The 16,301-nt window shown below is 42.2% G+C and overlaps 1 protein-coding gene across 3 annotated transcripts in view; it reads left to right on the top strand.

Annotated features, from left to right (window-relative positions):
* SLC13A3 (solute carrier family 13 member 3) overlaps window positions 1-16,301 on the top strand; it is an 85,281-nt gene that overhangs the window by 52,071 nt on the left and 16,909 nt on the right. For all 3 annotated transcript variants that reach the window (XM_037810943.1, XM_037810944.1, XM_037810945.1), the window contains 4 exons: window positions 5,513-5,638; window positions 9,701-9,796; window positions 10,759-10,863; window positions 15,252-15,349. In XM_037810943.1, coding sequence (XP_037666871.1) covers window positions 5,513-5,638; window positions 9,701-9,796; window positions 10,759-10,863; window positions 15,252-15,349 — 425 coding nt within the window. The remainder of the gene's footprint in view (window positions 1-5,512; window positions 5,639-9,700; window positions 9,797-10,758; window positions 10,864-15,251; window positions 15,350-16,301) is intronic.

The raw sequence follows: 16,301 nt of genomic DNA, 5'->3' as shown, positions 1-16,301 counted from the left end.
TTCTGTTTCTAAGATCTTAAATTTCCAGGGTTCTGAGATGCTGGGTTTCTGATTCCTTTGCAGTAGAGAGGCATCATATATTCATTTAATCTACATGAATACAAACAGCAACAAAAAGTATTTGATACTCAACATGGCCTTAAATATTGGCCAACTTCTTTACCTCGTGCTCAACCAAAGAATCAAAGGCCTGTTAGGATGATGGAGGGAAATCTCTCCCTGTTGATCTTCCTGAGAAAAGGTTTGGTCTATATAAAACTGTTAGTACTGTATTTGTGGGCAAAGTTATTTTCACAGTAAATTTAAGTACTTACATCATGTGCTAATTTTAAAACCTTAGTATTTGGGTAAGATGCATCCACTCTCAGATTCTCTCAGTGGTTCTCAGCAACGGCTGCACATTAGAATCATCTGGGGAGTTGCAGCAGAGGGGAAGCCTGGGCCTCACCTGAGAGTTTCTGATTCAGGAGGTATGGGGTGGGGCCCAGACGTCAGTATTTTACTAATTGATTTAAACTCACTGCAAACTGTATGTGTCTTTTTAATCTCCATTCTTTGACCAAGTTCTGGCTTTGCCTTGTGATTTTTAGTCAACTGCTGAAAAGCCAGAAGCCAGGATGATTCTGCTTCAGGTGGGGGGAGAATCTGGGCTTGGCCCCTATTCTCCACAGGTAGAAGGAAGTGTGAGCAAAAGAGCAGCCTGCTGGGGGTGAGGGAGCTGGGTGGTCAGTATTAGGATGCTGGAGCACATTCCCAGGGCTGGACAGGAAAGCATGGGTTCTGGGAGGCTCGAAGAAAAATGGGGCAGGTCCTGGGTTAGGGAGGGGGGTTGCTGTCCGAGGGTTTTCAGGCTGCTTGTCCACCCTGAAGTGAGCAGGTCTTTGTTCCAACCTGAAAATAAATTAGGGAAAAAAATGCTAGGGCTGTAAGTACAAGTATCAAACATGAAGGATTTTTAGTAAATAGCATGTAAATTATATGCAAATTACATGCAACATTTAATGACGCAAGCTTCTCATCTGGAAGGAGGGGATTGAAGGGAATGTTAAGTAATACGGGGTTCTGGACCTCCAGCAGAGGAGCCTGGGAAGATGGGGGAAGGGCGGCCCTGGGTATTCCTCTGGTCTTTGTTCCCAAAATACATTTTACTAAGTTTTTTCTGATAATAAGGTGATACAGGCCTATTATAGAATACTCAGAAAATACAGGAAAAAATTAAAAATTTGAGATGTCTTCAATCCCACTATTAAAATTTTAGCATATTTCCTTCTTCCTTTCTATGTACATGTACAAAAAATATATATACATATGTTTAACTTTATTGCCATTACACTTTTTATACAATTTTATAGTGTGATTTTTTTCATGAAATTTTTTTAGAAAATAAAATTTTAATAGCAATAAATTATCCCATTTTGGATGAGTATCATACTTTAATCATAGGCATTTAGATAGTCTCCATTTAATATTATTATTATTATTTTGTTATGAATAATGCAACTTATTTTTATTGTTATAAGAAGGCATATTTATTCATTGTAGAAAATTCAGATGAAGAAAAAGAAAGGAATAAAAATCTCCTGGGATCCCATTATTAGAGTTTATTAATATTTTTGTTTTTTCATTTGCCTGTTCATTTATTATGCAATAACTTAATATTTTGATTTATTTGTTTATTTATTGTGTAATGTCTATGAGAGGGTTTGTGTCATGTGCTTTTGACAAAAGAATACTTTACATATTATTTTGCAACTTACTTTTTTTCCCTTCTCAATTTAGCACCTGTATTCTTTTTTGTTGTTGTTGTTCCAGGCATATGTTTATCAATATTTGAATAGATACTTCTGCAAGATAATTTTTCACTTGCAATTCAGCCACCCTTCCTCACTTCTACCCCTACATTCACTGTCTTTCGGTGCCATAAGGCAAAGAAAAGGGTGGTGCATGCCATTAATTACAAAAATCTATCCTGTGTAACTTCCTTTCCAAATTGCTTTGGATCTTTCTGAAGAATGCAGTTGCTCACCATTTGGCTAACCGCCACTGGAAACATGCATAATCGTAGCTCACTACAAAGTACTTACAGTCTGATAAGTTCATCCCTCAAGTCTCCGTGTTTAAAAGAAAAAACTACAAGGCAGAGAAATAATAAATGGAAGACGAGGTTCCTCAGTCAGTCCAGCTAGAGCTACCAGTGAGAAAATAACAGAGTCTACCAGAGTTCCTTGGGCCTCACCTCCTCAGCTAAATTTATTTGAAAATCAATTTCCAAATGTCCCACGATCTCCTTCAAATTTGTTTTTTTTTTCTTTTCACAAATTAGAGTCAACATTTCCTTAGAAAATTACATAGACAGCTTATTTCTCTGAATGAGGAATTTTTAAAACTTTAGAACCAGCAAGACTAAGAACCTCTTTAGAATGATATTTTTTGAGCTGAGGGAATGGATAGTTGTAGTTTCCTTTCCTATTTCACAGGTGTTTCTGCTGCTGTTTTTTAAATAATAAACTTTCTTTTTAGAGTTTTAGGTCTATAGAAAATTGCTCAGAAAATACGGAGTTCCCATATTATTCCCCTTCCCTAGTTTCCCCTATTGTCAACATCTTGGATTAGTGTGGCATATGTTACAATTGAACAAATATTGATAAACGATCATTGACTAAAGCCCACTGTTCACATTTGAGTTCACTCTCTGGGGGTTTCGACAAACGTGCTGTGTCATGTCTCCACCTTTACCATCATCATCCAGAGTAGTCCCACTGCCCCGAAACTCCCCTGGGCTTCACCTATTCAGCCTCCTCTCCCCCGAACCCCTGGCAACCACTGATCTCTCTACTGTCTCTATAATTTTGCCTTTTCCAGAATGTCGTATCATTGGAATCATACAGTATGTAGCCTTTTTGCTGGTGTTTTTTAATCAAAGAGAGGATGCCTTTTTTATGGGTCCTATAAACCCATCTATTTCAGGTAGAACAATCAATAGATGTCTTTAAGCTACAATTTCTGGGTCTCTCTTACTTTCCTTGAAAAAGAAACTACATTGGAAGCATGCAATCCTTACTTATTCAATTAGATATGAAGGAGTGCTAGAAAAGATCCAAAGGCCACTACCTTATCTCAAATCATACATACTGCTTCAGTCTGAATGATTAGCACATTAAATGATTCTGCAAAATAATCTGAGATTCTAAAAATTAAAGACAATTATATACCAAATTGATGGGCAAATATGGCAATATAATTTAAAAGCCATATATATTTTTATGCAATTTTGTTGAGATATAATCACATAATATACAAAGTGTACAATCAGTTGTTCACAGTATCGTCATATAGTTGTGCATTCATCACCACAATCAAACTTTGAACATTTTCATTATCCAAAAAATAAAATAAAGATTAAAATAAAAAAGAACATCCGAAACGTCCCATTCCCCTCCTTCCCTCCCATTGTTCATTTACTTTTTTTAAATACAGTTTAATTGAGATATATTCACACACCCTACAGTCATCCACAGTGTACAATCATTCACAGCACCATCATACATTTGTGCGTTCATCACCAGAATCCATTTTTGAACCTTTTCCTTACTCCAAAATAAAAATAAAAGCAAAAATAGAACACCTAAATCTATCCATCCCATCCTGTTTTTCATCTAATTTTTGTCCCCATTTTTCCACTCACCTGTCCATACACTGAATAAAGGAAGTGCGAGCCACAAGGTTTTCACAATCACACAGTCACAAGAATCAAAGTCACTGGGTTGTAGTTCAACAGCTTCAGGTATTTCCCGCTAGCCATTCCAACACACTAAAGACTAAGAAGTGATATCTATATAGCAGATAAGAATACCTTCCAGAGTGACCTTTTGACTCCATTTGAAATCTCTCAGCCACTGGAACCTTATTTTGTTTCATCTCTCTTCCCCCTTTTGGTCAAGAAGATCCTCTTCATTCCACAGTGCTGGGTCCAGTAAAAGCCAGATTTATATTTTAAAGATCATATCCAGCTCAATAAGTAAATTATGCATCGATGGAACATCAAAATAAGGATGACGAATAAAAAGGCACATGCTAAAAGAAAAGTCCAAGAGTAGAAAGACTAGAACTGTTTGTTTTGTTTTGTTTCGAAGCAGACATATTAAGATGATCTTTTCAGGTGAAGGATTCTTTCCATCAGTTGAAGGAGACAGTTGTGCTGGCTTCTTTCAGCCCTCGTCTAAGGCAGTCTCATCTTTGATTGGCATCTGAGAAAGCACTTTGTTTTCTGTGTAGACACCCAGTGCTGAGATGGCTGGGATCACTCAGTTGGTCCACCAGCTGGAATGAGAATCCATAGCTGTCGTAAGAGTCTCCAAAGGTTTGATTATCTTTGATCCATCATCGGATCAAGCTCCCCAATGATAAATGTTTTGGACAGTTCTGGAGCATCTGTAGAGTGCCCAATATCCTCAAAATTTCCTGTAGCATCACTTCCAGCTTGTTCCCTTAAAATGGAGATGCTCCTCCAGAAACCTGTGTGTGCAGGATGACCCAAGTGCTCTGGCTCTGGATCTCTGCCAGCAGATCATACTTCACCACCCTGTCCACGACGCCACCATCTCCACACGCCGTGAGCCTCTGAGCCCAGCACACACACAGCAGCCTCTGGGCGCACACAGCGCGTCCCAGGGGCTCCCCTAGGGACATTCCCCTAGCACATGCGTTCTTGATCACATTTCTGTTTGTTTGTTTTTAAGATATTTTTTAGTGGTGGAATTTCTGGGTAAAAGGGTAAGCACTTATTTAAGACTCTAAATGCATTTTACCAAATTCCCCTCAAGAAAAGATTGCTCCAATGACCACGCCCCAGAGTCTGCTGGTTTTTTCCACATCTTGACCAGCACTAACTATCATTGCCCTTAATCCTTTCAGGCTTGACAGTGTCAACTGGGCACTGTTTAGCTGAGAAAGAGCTCACAGAAAGCAGCACTGTGTGAATATAACTTTCAGGGTCCATTAGGACAGATCATGAGTAGGGAAGGGGTTGCTGTCCGTGGATGTGTTTTGTTTGGCTCCCACAGTTTGAAAAAACATTTCAGTTAATTGCTAACATTAAAACATTACATGATTTCAAATAAAAAATCCAGATCTGGGCTTACCTGGCCTGCACTTCTGCATGGTGAAGTGTGTGTGTTGGGGGGGGGCGGGGGGAGCCGAGTGACAGCAGACATCTCTACTGGGGTGTGTGCTCTTCAGTTCATATGACCCAACGCGGCCTCCTTCACTCACTTGGGTTACCTGTCCGATCCCTGAGATTTTGACAGTAGGGCATCCCTAGGTCAGAAATCCAGCATCCCCCACAGAAGAGGAAGGGGTGCCTTCTATTAGAAGTGATGGGAAACTCTGTTGCCATGACTACCAGGGGCCCCCTCCCTCCTCTCTTGGCCCATTGCCGAGTACCCCCTCCCACCCTGACCCCCAGATCGGCGTGGCTCACCTTGATGGGTTCTCATCTCCCCCTATTCTCCAGCTTCTTCCCGCAGTGTGACGTGGTAAACTTCGGCTCCTGGTTCATTTTCGCCTTCCCACTCATGCTGCTGTTCCTGCTGCTGGGCTGGCTCTGGATCTCCTTCCTGTATGGGGCAATGAGCCTCAGGTACCTCTCACTTTTTTCTTGGGAGGTAGGTGGGGAAGTAGAAGATATTTGAGCTTTGGAGCCAGACTGAACTGTGTTTGGATCCCAGCTTCTCGCTGCCTTGGGACGTGGCCTCCTTACATCTCAATCTCTTCCTTCACAAACTGAGAGTTATATGTGTAACTCCATGTTATACTCTCACGTGGAGATTACCGTGGTCCCAGCCTCCCAGGGCGTGAGGGTGGTGGGGGGGTCTACACGACCCGCTGCCCAGGCCCTCAGCGAATGTTATTCATCATTAATAATATTAATAGAATTACTCTTTAAATAAGATAAACACCATGACCAGAGCAGAGGGGGAGTGCAGTGTTTCCCATTTTGCGGGGCCAGTACAGGAGAGAATTGGGGGAGACAGGAGGACAAGGTATTAAATGACATTGACTCACATCATGAGAAAACTCCTCCCTTGTCAATTCTCGTAGAATCGACCTGCTGATGTTGAGAAATTCTCTATTGGGTGCTAGAGAAACTTTAGCACCTGCTAACACTTCCCAAACAGCCTTGAAGCAGAGAGCCCAGAGTCTAAGCAGCCAGAATATCATAGTGCTGCTGTGCTTTCATCTATTTATTTTCATGCTTTCTTGTATTTATGACAAGAGTCTCCGGTTTTCCATTTATGGGAGTGATATAACGTTTTCTAATTAAGCACATTTGTAAAATTAAAATGGGAAGTCAATGTGAAGGAAAATATTAAGCAAATATGAACTGGGTGGTCTGCGGAGATAGTGATGTTAGTGAAGGTGGGCCATGAGGGCCTAGAGTTGGGGAAATTTTCTGAAATAGGAGATGTAGCCCAGGGCTGGGGTGGCAGGCGTGTCATAATCATTTTCTGACCCAGACCCCTCACCTCCCTGAACCTTAGTTTCCTCATCTGTAAAATGGGGCTGGTATAAGCTATTTTGGATCCCAGAGATGTGAAAATCCTTAGGAGAAAGGCTCTGATCTTGCTGTTCCTTGATTCAAACACCCTCTGGGGCTTCCTGTAGCAGAAACTCAGGGTCCAAAGCCCAGCAGAACCCAGGGGACCAAGCCCAGACTTTAATCACAAATTGTGGTTCTGTGTGACCTTGAGCAACTCTTTACTCTCCTCAAGCTTTTCTTTAATTTCTTCACTTTTAAATTAGGGATAAAAATGAGCAACAGCTAAAATAAAAGTTAAGTGTGTACACTGCCCAGCTCTGGGCCTGGAATAGGGTTTTTGTCGCTGTTGTTGTTTTAATCCTTTTTACCTGTTTGAGAAATCACCTGCAATACTTGGCTTCAAAGGAAGCTGTGATGGAGGAAATTCAGGCAGAGGGAAGCCCAGTGAGAGAGGTGTTTCTGGGTAAAAGTTTTCAAGCCAATCCACTGATTCTGTTTCATTCGGAAAATATCCATTAAGCACCAACCATGTGCCTGACACTGATATGGGTGCTGAAGGTAACTAGACTTCACTCATGAAGGTGGGGGAGGAGGGGAGTGGGGTGGGGAGAGCATTCTAGGCAGGTGGAACTGCAAGTGCAAAGGCTCTGAAGCTGAGGGAGCAAGGAGTGTTCTGGGACCGAAAGAAGGTCCAAAGTGACTGCGTTTAGAGAATGAGGGGTGCATTTGAGGGAGATGAGGCCAGGGAAGAAGGTAGGGATTTAAACCTGGGGTGATTCTGCCCCCACCCCCTCCTGGAGCCGTTTTTGGTTGCCTGGACTAGAGAGAATGGGTGCTACTGGCATGTGGTGGATAGAAGCCAGGGATGATGCTAAACATCCTACAATGTACAGGACAGCCCCCAACAACAGAGAATTATCCAACCCTAAATGTCAACAGGGCCCAAATTCAGAGAACTTGGGCTAGATCACTGAGAGCCTTATTCGCGTTTGATCTTCACATGAAAGAGCCATTGTCACTGTAGGTTTTTTTTTTTTTTTTTTGAAAAATTACTCATTTATTTACTTAATTTTGAATAGACAACACAGGCACATGGTTCAAAAATCAAAACAATACTAAAGAGTATGCAGTGAGACCTCTCCTTCCTGAGCATGCCCACATTTATCTCTTGACCCAATATATTCTCCCAAAGAGGTGTCCAGTTTTATTGGATTTCTTGGGTAGCCTTCTAGAGTTTCCATGAGCAAATATAGGCAGATACAAATATATTTTTGGTGCATCTGTCATTTTGTATATGTTAGATGTTTTTTGTAAGACACATTTCTGAAAGTGGGATAGCTGAGTCACAGAATAAACACATTTTTGTTTTAATAGATACTGTCAAGTAATTCTTCGTAGGGATTGTACTAATTTGCTCTCTCATTAACAACATATGAGAGTGTCTGCTTCCTTGTAGCAGAGTGGATTTTTGCCAGTCTGATAGAAGAAAAAAATAATCTGCATTTATTTTATCGAGTAGTTTTGAACTACTTTTCGTATGTTTGGGAGCCATTCATATTTCCTTTCCTTTCAATTGTTGAACTGTCTGTTCATAGCCTTTGTACATTTTTAAAACTGGGTTGTTGGTCTTGGTCTTATTGATTTCTAGTGCTCTTTATATATTGGAAAGATTATCTGTCTGATAAGAGACCTATATCTTGTATATATAAAGAAATCTTACAACTCAATGACATTAGTACAAATAGCCCCACTATAAAATGGGCAAAAGATATGAAAAGACATTTCTCCAAAGAGGAAATACAAATGGCTAAAAACACATGAAGAAATGTTCATCTTCGCTAATTATTAGGGAGATACAAATCAAGACCACAATGAGGTATCGTCTCACACCAATAAGAATAGCTGCCATTAAGCAAACATGAAACTACAAATGCTGGAGGGGATGTGGAGAAACTGGAACTCCTATTCATTGCTGGTGGGACTGTATAATGGTTCAGCCACTCTGGAAGACAGTTTGGCGGTTCATCAGAAAATTAGGTATTGAGTTACCCTATGATCCAGCAATTTCACTTCTCAGTATTCATCGAGAGGACCTGAAAGCAGTGACACAAACAGATATTTGTTGAGTGAAATAAGTCAGATACAAAAGGAGAGATATTCTATGTTACCCCTAATGTGAACTCTGTAAAAAATGGAAAACAAGTGTCTTATATTGTAGAATATAGGGGACATAGAGATAAACAACAACTAGTAAAGGGGGACGATAATCTAATAAGAACAGATAAGATATTGAGGGTAATCTTAATGATATGGGAATGCTCAGGAATGACTATGGTTAGTTAACTTTCTTGGGGTATGGTAGGAGCATATTGGACGCAATGTAGTTATTTTAGGATATTTGTTTTTCTTATTCCTTTGTTTAGTTTGAATTTTTTTTTTTTTATAAAAGTAAAAAATAAAAAAGAAAGATTAACCCTTATTTTGCAATATGAGTTGCAAATATTTTTTTCTTGGTTTGTCTTTGATTTTGGTTATGGTGCCTTTTTCTGTGCAGGCTTAAAAAATATATATTTGGGTGAATTTATCAAGTTTTCTCATATGGCTTCTGAATTTTCAATGATAATTAGAAAGGTCTCCTCAATACAGGGTTATAAAAAAATAATCTCATGGTTTTTTCTAATACTTTTATAGCTTTGTTTTTTACATTTAAATCTTTGAGCTATTTGGAGTTTAGCCATGGTATATGGCACCAGGTTTGGATCCAACTTCATTTTTGTTCCAGATGACCACCCTGTTGTCCTAACGCCATTTTCTGAATGGTCCACCTTTTGCCCACCAACCTGAGCCACCAATTTTATCATAGACTAAATCCCCATATGGGTTTGGGCCTATTTCTGGACTTTTTATTTTGTTCTGCTGATTTGTCTTTTTATTCATGTGCCTGCTTGACCCACCAAATGAGTTTAAGCCTCTGAGTCATAGGATCTGACTTGCATTTTTAAAAAAAATCACCCAGGCCACAGGTGGGGAGAACAACTTTCGGAAAGGAAAGACAGTCCCTGGGCTGTGGCAGTGTCCAGGACTGAGAGAATGTGGTGGAGAAGGGGAGAAGTCAGTCATTGCTGCAGTGGCCACTCCTAACCTCCCCACTTTCTGTTCCAGGGCCTTGAGGAGGAAGAAATCTGAGATAAAGGCTGATGCTGAAGACAGGGCTCGAACCATGATTCGGGAGGAATTCCAGAACCTGGGGCCCCTCAAGTGCGTGGGACCCTCAGGGTGGGGACAGAGTGGGCACTGGACTTTCAGGGGAACCACCTCCTGGTTTGGCCTCCCGGCCCTCTGGGCAGTGGGTTCCAGGGGAATTTCTGCTTAAGGGTTGGGAGGTGACCTACGCAGTCTGCCCCTTGACCTGACACTGGGGTAGGTGCCCTGTGACCTGCATGGTGGGATTTCTGAGGATAGTAATGGGCTCGTCAGCTTGGTCTTGCAGAGAGGACCTGTCACCTTCCCACAAAACACACCTCCCTCTCCTGGTACACAGGGCACCACGGCAGTTTCCGGTGGCTTCCAGGACGTCTGCCTTGTTTAATGCATGTTTCCCAGGAGGCAAAGATAACTAGGGTCAGGAGGCCTGCGTTCAAGGGCTGGCTCTGCTGCTAACTTCCTTTGTGGCCTCGGGCAAGGCACTAACCCTCTCTGGGCTCTGCTCCCCAACCTGTGAAATGGGCAGGGTGGGTAGATATTTACTATTTGGGGCTTCTCTTTCTGCCTCTGTCCTCCCTCTCTCTGTGCCTCACTCTTTCGGGGTGCCTGCCCCTTCCCCTCTGTGAGCGGGCTCATCTGTCTCCTTCTGGTGGGCAATTGCCACCTCCCCCTATGCCTGCCTGTCTGCCTGTCCGTCTCTTTCTCTTTTTCTTGCTCTTTCTTGATTGTCCTCAGGGTGCTGGGAAATTCCCGGCAGGAATGATACAGATTGTTTGGGGGAGGGGTGCTGATGCTCAGGAAGGAACCGGGGGCAGTGTGGAAGCCCCCGGACTCGAGTCACCTCGCCATTGCAGCCCCCTTCCAGTTGCCTCCCCGGGGACTCCCTGGGGAGTGAATTATCTCTTCAGCTTTCTCAGTCACGCCCAGGCTCTGGGTGTGCACCTGCCTGAGAACTTCCCACGCCGCGGTCAGCCGAGGCCCACGGTCACCTTTCTGCCCGCATGTCGGTATCACAGGTTTGCAGAACAGGCCGTGTTCACCCTTTTCTGCCTGTTTGCCGTCCTCCTCTTCTCCCGGGACCCGAAGTTCATCCCTGGCTGGGCCAGCCTCTTCACCCCCGGGTAAGATTCTGGGGACCCACAGAATGGAGCCCATTGGGAGGTTCTGGGATGGGGATGGGGTGCCTGGAGCTGGAGAGGCAGCAGGGCGGGCCCCTGCGTCCAGGTTGACACCTCTTGCCCCCTATTAATATAAAAGCATCCTCTTTCACTTTCAAAGAGTTTAGGTTTGGATGATAAAACATCTGGTTTCTTGTCTCTTAAGAGCTTTAAAATTGGAATCAGACAAACCTGGGTTCGAATTCCAGCTCTGCCACTTAGAAGTTGTGTGACTCTGAGTAAATCATTCATTCATTCATTCATTCATTCAACATTTATTGAGTGCCTATTATGTGCTAAACATTACGCTCGATGCTGGGGACACAGACAAAAATCAAGTAGACAACAAAATAACTGTCAATTGAAATGCTAACTGTGAAGGAAACAGTGAAAAAGTTATATCATTAAGTAATGGAGTGGGGGTGGGGGTGACTTTGGATAGTTCTGGAAAGAGGAGACTTAGAAACAAAGACCCAAAGGTTAGGAAAAGTGGAGGTAAAAGCAGCAGAGACAGACTGGGAGTGTCAGTGGAGGCCTGGGGTAGGAACGAACTTAGTACTTTTGAAAAATTGAAGGAAGCCAGGGTGGCTCTGGAGTGGTGGGAAGGGGAGAGAGTGGGCAAGACATGGCTAGAAGGGCAGCCAGGGCTGGACCACGGAGGGTCTGTTCGGGCACGCTAAGCACCTTGGTCTTCTTTGCTGAGAACAGTGGAAGCTATTGGAGGGTTTTCAGTTCCTTAACCTCTCTGTGCCTCAGTTCCTCATCAGTAAAACGGAGATTCTAATAGTGCACTTCTCAGTGGGTTGTTCTGTGGATAAATGAGTTAATACGTATCAAGTGCTTAGAACAGCACATAGGAAGAACTCAATAAATATTTGTTATTCTTATTAGGGAATGGGTGGTGGGGGTAAAAATGTGGGGAAAGCAGTTAGGAGGTCTGACAGTCATCTGGGATGGGGGTCGTGAGCCAAATCTGGCCTCCTCCTTGTTTTTGTATGGTCCAGGAGCTAAAAATGGTTTTTACATTTTTAAATGTTGAAAAAATCAAAAGATGAATAATATTTCATAACATATGAGAATTATAGGGAATTCAAGTTTCGGTGTCTATAAATGAAGTTTTATTGGCCCGCAGCCACACCCATTCATTTATGGATTGTCTGTGGTGCTTTCACACCACAGTGTCAGAGTTGAGTCATTGTGTCAGAGACTGTGTGGCCTGCAAAGTCAAAAATATTTACTGCCTGGCCCTTTACAGAAGATGCTCGCTGACTGCTGGGCTAGGAGGAAGGCTGCGATGGCTTGAATGAAGAGGGTAGCGATGGAGATGGAGAAATCAACATATTTTTCAAAGTTAGCAATGACTTGAGGGAAAGGAATACCTGCCTGGATGATGGTTACTTAGTTGGAGAAGAACATTCTTTAAGGGGCTGGGAGTGGTTTGTCAACAATTGAATTTTGGACTAGGTCTAGATTTGCCAAGTCTAACATGCCTTTCAAATACCACACTAGGCAGTTGGATATGTTAAGACTGGAGCGTAAGAGTGGGGTTTGGGTTGCAGATATAAATCTGAGTCAGCCCTGTAAATTTGGAACTTAAATCCCTAGAAATTGATGAGCTCAGTTAGGGAAAGAGTATAGAGAGGGTATAAAAAAGACCCTGAGGAACCCCAGCACTTAGGAACTGGGTAGAGGAGAAGGATCCAATTAGGGAAATGAAGAAGCAATCAGTGAGGTAGGAGGAAAAACCTGGAGCAATGGACTAGCAGAGGTCAAGAGAGGGGGGTGAGTGGGTAACTGGGTTGAATTCTGGTGCAAGTTGGAATATGACAAGATAAGAGATGTGTCTGCTAGATTTGGTGATATCTGATAGCTTCAATCTGCACCATCCAAGAGACTTACAATGTGAATCACATATGCAATTTTAAATTTTCTAGTGGCCACATAATAAAAGTAATGATGAAATTAATTTTAATAAGTTTTATTTAAACAAGTATATCTGACCTATTATTATTTCAATATGTAATCAATATAAATAATTATTAGATATTTTACGTTCTTTTTTTTTTCCATTCTAAATATTCAAAATCCAAGGTGTATTATTTACTTAAAGCACATTTCAACTTGGTCTTGCCACATTTCATTGTCCACATGGCTTGTGGCTACCATGTTGGATAAAGCAGCTCTGGATGCGTCACCCTCTAAGCCTCAAATTCCTCACTGGTAAAATGGGGTGATTTAAGTTGTGATCTCATGAGGATGGTTATAAGGAAGAAGCAATATGATTTCATGGAGCCAAGAGAAGTGGCTCTTATTATTACTACCATTCTTTTATGTTTCCAAAATGTAGGTACTTTGTTTTTTGTTTTTTTGTTTTTTTTTCAGATAAAAAATGACTGTTATAAACATTCCAGCAATTCAAAGAAAGTCAAAATCACCTAGAATCACAGTTTCCAGTCCTGAAACATCTTTTCTGGCTTTTAATGAATGCTTACCTGGGAACTTTTCCACTTCTTGATCATGTTGGTAGTTACAGGACTATATATAGTTGTCAAAATTCATTGATCTGTTTTCTTAAAATGGGCAAATTTTATTCCATGTAAATTCCTCAGTAAAAGGTATTTTTAAAACTCATGCAAATTAGCTAAACGTAAACCCATCTAAACACAAGAATTTTAAACAGAATGTGATCACATTATACACATTATTTTTGACCTGCTTTTTTCTTACTCTTTTTTAACTAAAAAGTTATGTACACTCATTATAAAAATTCCCACAATACTGAATTGTAAACGTAAAATTTAGTTGTCTTTCATCTTCTACATTCGATTCCGCTCCCCAGAAATTGTCACTTCTAACAGCTTGGTGTGTAACACCCCAGATCTTTTATATATATATATACATGTATACACACACAACAAATATATACATATATACAAATAACATACACACATAATAAATGTACACATACATACATGTATATCTAGAACAACTAATTGGAACATTCAATAATTAATATGATCATGGACAGCTAGCTATTTCTAAACTACTTCATTCTTTTTAAGCACTGCATAGTATTCTATAGAATGGAAGCATCTTAATTTCTTTAACCAATTCCTTTCGGATTGTGTCCAGTACTGCAAATAAAAGCCTGCTTTAAAAAAATTGTACAGTATCTTAACTGTATTTCTATATTAGTACTTAAAGATTGACATTATCTTTTATCTTTTTTTTTTTTAAGAAAAAAAACAGATACAGGGTATTTCATTATATGGATAGAACACATTTTTAAAAAGCATGTCCCCTTGTTTTTACCCTTATAGAAAATGAACATATTTGTCCGTAATCTATGTACAAGAGTCCTGAGGGTAAATTCCTAGAAGTAGAATAACTGGATCAACGGGTATTCACATTTAAAATTGTGAAATGTGCTACCATCTGCCCTCCAGAAGTTTAGGTCATTCTATTCCCCCACTGTGGGTGTTGTGTTCCCATACCTTCACAGCATCTTGTCTCCTTTCCAGATTTTGCCTGTCTGTTAGCAGACGAATGGGATTCCGTCTATGTTTTAATTTGTATTTCTTTGATTAGAGTGATATTGACTATCTTTTCCAATTTCTTGGCTCTTTGAACATTCTTTTTCCCCAAACGTGTGGGCTGAAAGGGCTTTTGTTAGCAATTGGCTCTGAACTTTGAACCAGAAAAATCTGAGTTCAAAGCCCGTCTTCTCATGGACCATTCCTTGTCTGGCTTTGAGCAAGTCCCTTCTGCTCTCTGACCCTCAGATTCCTCATCTGAAATGGAAGATGCCTCCTCAGAGGGCTATTTCTGAGGCTCTCATGAGCTTAATGTCTACAAAGCTCCCTCAAGGTGGCAGTTAGGTTATGAGGGGCTGTGAGGCTGGATCCATCTGGTGTCTGCTAGTGTGACTGGATTGTGTCTCTGTCCCAGGAGGAATTCAAGCCAAAGATTAACAGATGCACACAGGGCTCTTCAAGAGTCTGAGTTAGGGTGGTTTATGGAGGTTCCTTGAACCCTATATTCTGTGGCTCTCAGATTTTCTCCTCTTTGGTCAAGTCCTCTTCCTAGGGTCCTTGAATTGGGAGGTCAAGCATTTGCTTGGCAAAGTAGCATCTAACCACGCCCCTGGGAGATGTCGGAGAAAGGCTTCTGCATCCACGCGTGGGTGCATTCAGGCCAGAGAGGGGCAGGAGGGGATGCGGTGGCCCCGCCTCCAGCAATGCCCCCTTCCCCGCGGACCTAATTCCCTCCCCCAGATCCTCATTTGCAAACCTGCGGAACCCAGGCCTGCTGAGGCGCCCGGGGTCACGTGCTTTGGGGCCTTGTCATTGTAGGTTCCTTTCCGATGCCGTCACCGGTGTGAGCATTGTCACCATCTTGTTCTTCTTCCCGTCCCAAAGGCCCTCTCTCAAGTGGTGGTTTGACTTCAAAGGTAAGGCGCCCAAGGCTGGGGTCTAGTGCACAGCCGGCTGGTACTAACCACGTGATTTGTCCCCCTTCTGCTGCCTGAGCATGGACCCGTCTAGGGACTCAGGGCTGCCCAAGGTGAAGGTGTAGGGCAGGGGTGGGCAACTCCAGTGCACAGGCCAAATCCAGCCATCTGTCTGCTTTTGCACAGCCTGGGGGCTAAGAAGGGTTTTTACATTTTTTAATGGTTGGAAAAAAAGCAAGAGAAAAATAACACTTTGCAACACATGGCCAGTGCTGAAATTCAAATTTCAGTGTCCATCAAAATTTTATTATTCCTCAATACGAAATTGGTGGGAATTTGCTTTCTCTTTCATGATATAACTACTCACACAGTGGCCTTGATTTTAATCTTGGCCTGCAAAGCTAAAAATATTTACTCTTTGGCCCTTTATAGAAAAACTTCACCACTTCCTGATCTAGTGCAGGGGCTGCAGCTCGGTTGTCTGATGGAGCAGGTATGAAAAAACCCAGGTGAATGTAAACTTATAGGAAGTGGTGGGGACTGAGGCGAAACTGCCTGATGGCATTCAAATTCCATGTAAAGGAAAAATCACCGAGCACTCCAGACTGACCTTCAGCTCGCCTCGGGCTTCCTGCAGATGTCCCCCAGGAAAAGGCCTTGACGCCTGCCGTCAGCTGACAGCAGCTGAGGCTGGCCAGATTCTCCACCCAGGCCAGTGGGATGAGCTCTGGACCAGGAATTAGGGGTTGCCATCTCACTATTTTCTACTGTGAGCTGTGGGGTTTTCAGTGCAGGGGATGGAGCTTGAGGATCAGTAGGGAAACAGGGACTTCACAGGGTCCATAATGGTGGTTGTAGCATCGCAGGACCAGCATCCCAGGGCTGGACGTGGATCCCAGGGGACCTTATACTGCCGGCTCTGGGGCTCCATGGTTGAACGGGACTCAGTTCC

The sequence above is a fragment of the Choloepus didactylus genome, chromosome 19 (genome assembly GCF_015220235.1).
Source record: "Choloepus didactylus isolate mChoDid1 chromosome 19, mChoDid1.pri, whole genome shotgun sequence".
Classification (NCBI taxonomy): Eukaryota; Metazoa; Chordata; class Mammalia; order Pilosa; family Megalonychidae; genus Choloepus; species Choloepus didactylus.
Note: the sequence above shows the minus strand (reverse complement) of the source record. Positions and strands in the feature narration are given on the sequence as shown.